This window comes from Triticum dicoccoides, chromosome 3B (genome assembly GCF_002162155.2).
Source record: "Triticum dicoccoides isolate Atlit2015 ecotype Zavitan chromosome 3B, WEW_v2.0, whole genome shotgun sequence".
NCBI lineage: Eukaryota > Viridiplantae > Streptophyta > Magnoliopsida > Poales > Poaceae > Triticum > Triticum dicoccoides.
The window spans coordinates 812,484,526-812,486,978 of record NC_041385.1 but is presented as its reverse complement, the minus strand read 5'-3'; the positions used below and the strand labels follow the sequence as shown (position 1 = coordinate 812,486,978).

Sequence of the window (2,453 nt, the reverse complement as noted above, 5' to 3'; positions counted from 1 at the left end):
TTTCTCCATACACCAAATGGCGAAAGGTGTGTGTGTTAGCAATGGCTGAAGGTGTAGCTCAATTGCGGAAGGTGTAGCTAAAATGGGGAAGCTAGCTAGCTCTTCTTTTTGAAATACATACACACGAGCTAGCTTCGGCCAAAAATGGTGCAACATGATATAGTAAACTTGTTTGGTTCTCTTTTCTTTATTTACATGTACACACGTACATGTACACTGAATTGGAATGATAATCTGCAATTGTCTAGACATATGTTTGGCGGAAGGCACTACTAACGTGCTAGCTATTTGACGGAACGTTGTTGTTTGACACGGATTTGAGGTATATGGTTGGATGGCCGGCTACTGTATCAGTGAGACATCTGTCCGGACCGATTTTTGAACAAATACAGTGTCCGTTTGCGGGTAGTGTTGGTGATGCCCTTACTACACAATACCAAGTTCTTCTCATCTAGCTTAGTAGATACCTCTCTGAACACAAGAGTACATGACACAAAAAAGAGTACATGACACAAATATGGTAGCGATTCACGATTTCACGTCGCAGTCCAACCCTATCCTGAAGCTAAAATGTCCATCGTCTTCATTAGTTAAGTCGGGCAATTAACTTCGTCACATGTCCATCGATCAACTACCGGTCGATCACGTCCCCCTTACGCTTACGCTATACTGCACTATAAATACATGCACCCCGTGCTTTGCATCATCATCCAGTCAGCCTCACCTACTTCACCACACAGCTAACGAACTAAAACCACACCAACAAACCAGTAGCCCAATTAAGGAGCAATTGACCATGGCGCCCAAGCAGCTCCCTACCGTCCTCCTCGCCGTCTGCACCACCTTCCTGGCTCTCGCCGGGCCATTGCTCGCCGGCGACCCCGACATGCTCCAGGACTACTGCGTCGCCGACTACAAATCCCTCGACGGCCGTAAGTAATGCTAGGCCTTCCGTTCATACTATCGTGCGCACACGTATAGATCGTGCGTGGACAGAGAGTAATGCATGCATGCATGTGTACCTGCAGCACTTCGTCTGAATGGGTTCCCGTGCAAGAGGCCGGAGAACGTGACGGCGGACGACTTCTTCTCAGCCGCGCTGGCATTCCCGGGTAACACGGGCAACCCGGTCGGCTCCGCGGTGACGGCGGCGAACGTGGAGAAGCTCCCGGGACTCAACACGCTGGGCGTCTCCATGTCGCGCGTGGACTACGCGCCGTGGGGCGTGAACCCACCGCACACCCACCCACGCGCCACCGAGATCATCTACGTGCTGGAGGGCTCCCTCGACGTCGGCTTCGTCACCACCGCCGGCAAGCTCTTCTCCCGCACCGTCTGCAAGGGCGAGCTTTTCGTCTTCCCCCGCGGCCTCGTCCACTACCAGAAGAACAACGGAGGCGCGCCGGCCGCCGCCATCTCGGCCTTCAACAGCCAGCTTCCGGGCACGCAGTCCCTCGCCCTAGCGATGTTCGCAGCCTCGCCACCGGTGCCCACGGACGTGCTGGCCAGGGCGCTCCAGATCGACGGCGGCCTGGTGGAGGCCATCAAGTCCAAGTTCCCGCCAAAGTAACTGGCCTTGAATTTGCATGCATGAGGTTGGTTGGGTCAGCTACGTGCGTACGTGCTACTAATAATGACGAAGGACCACGTAAAAGTGCAGTTTTAATTCATTTGCTTGACAATATCTTGTGTCGGTGCATGTTTAGTGAAGGGCCTCGCCGGTTTTACTGTTAATTGTTGCTTTTTCTTCACGAACCTACTGGTTATTAATTTGTATGTGTCCATTATTGGTGAATGAATGTGACTGATTGCTTGAATTGTCATAATACGTTTAGGCAATGAACAAGATATAGGGGGTGTTTGGTTCAGGGACTTTTTAGTCCCAGAGACTAGAAAAAGTCCCTAAAAAGTCCCTAGGAACCAAACGGGAGGGACTTTTTCTACAGGGACTAGAAAAAGACTCTACTAGAGAGTCTTTTTTGATTAGTCCCTGGGACTAGAAAAAGTCCTAGGACTTCTGAACCAAACACCCCCATAGTCTGTCGCCCTGTCTCACTCTCTTTGCAGATCCATTCCCAAGACTTTATTTGGAAGTTTCGCTGTGTTGTCATGAGTTGGGCTCGCGATATTCAGCCTTAGTCTTTGGTCTAACAGAAATATTATTCGGGTGGGGTTTTGCCCCATGTACACCTTAGTTCAAAATAACTCTCAGTGGATCAATCTTTTCTTATGTACGTCGTAGCACATCAAGTATAACTGGTGTTATTTCGGTGGAGTTCCGCATTAGCGTTTAGTTCCAAAACATACTTTTCACGTGTCTACCCAATATCTAGAAAAGGTTTTGAAATGTGTCAAACTCCAAGTATAAATTATGATAGTTAATATATTGACGTAAGATTGTATGCAAAATTATGACCATATGTGTCCTCCAATAAAAGACAACTTGATGCATC

The 2,453-nt window shown here is 49.0% G+C and overlaps 1 protein-coding gene across 1 annotated transcript; it reads left to right on the top strand.

The window, feature by feature from the left end:
- The first annotated feature begins 725 nt into the window (after nt 1-725).
- On the top strand, nt 726-1,826 carry LOC119282414 (germin-like protein 1-3). Its single transcript, XM_037562649.1, has 2 exons — nt 726-932; nt 1,029-1,826. Exons 1-2 carry the CDS (start codon nt 797-799, stop codon nt 1,568-1,570), a joined length of 678 nt encoding a protein of 225 aa, XP_037418546.1. The 5' UTR covers nt 726-796; the 3' UTR covers nt 1,571-1,826.
- Nucleotides 1,827-2,453: the final 627 nt, after the last annotated feature.

Excerpts from the sequence above, each read along its gene's own strand:
- LOC119282414 (XM_037562649.1), top strand. The coding sequence starts at position 797 with ATGGCGCCCAAGCAGCTCCCTACCGTCCTCCTCGCCGTCTGCACCACC. Across the intron at positions 933-1,028 it reads CTACAAATCCCTCGACGGCC|CACTTCGTCTGAATGGGTTC; the intron begins GTAAGTAATGCT and ends GTGTACCTGCAG.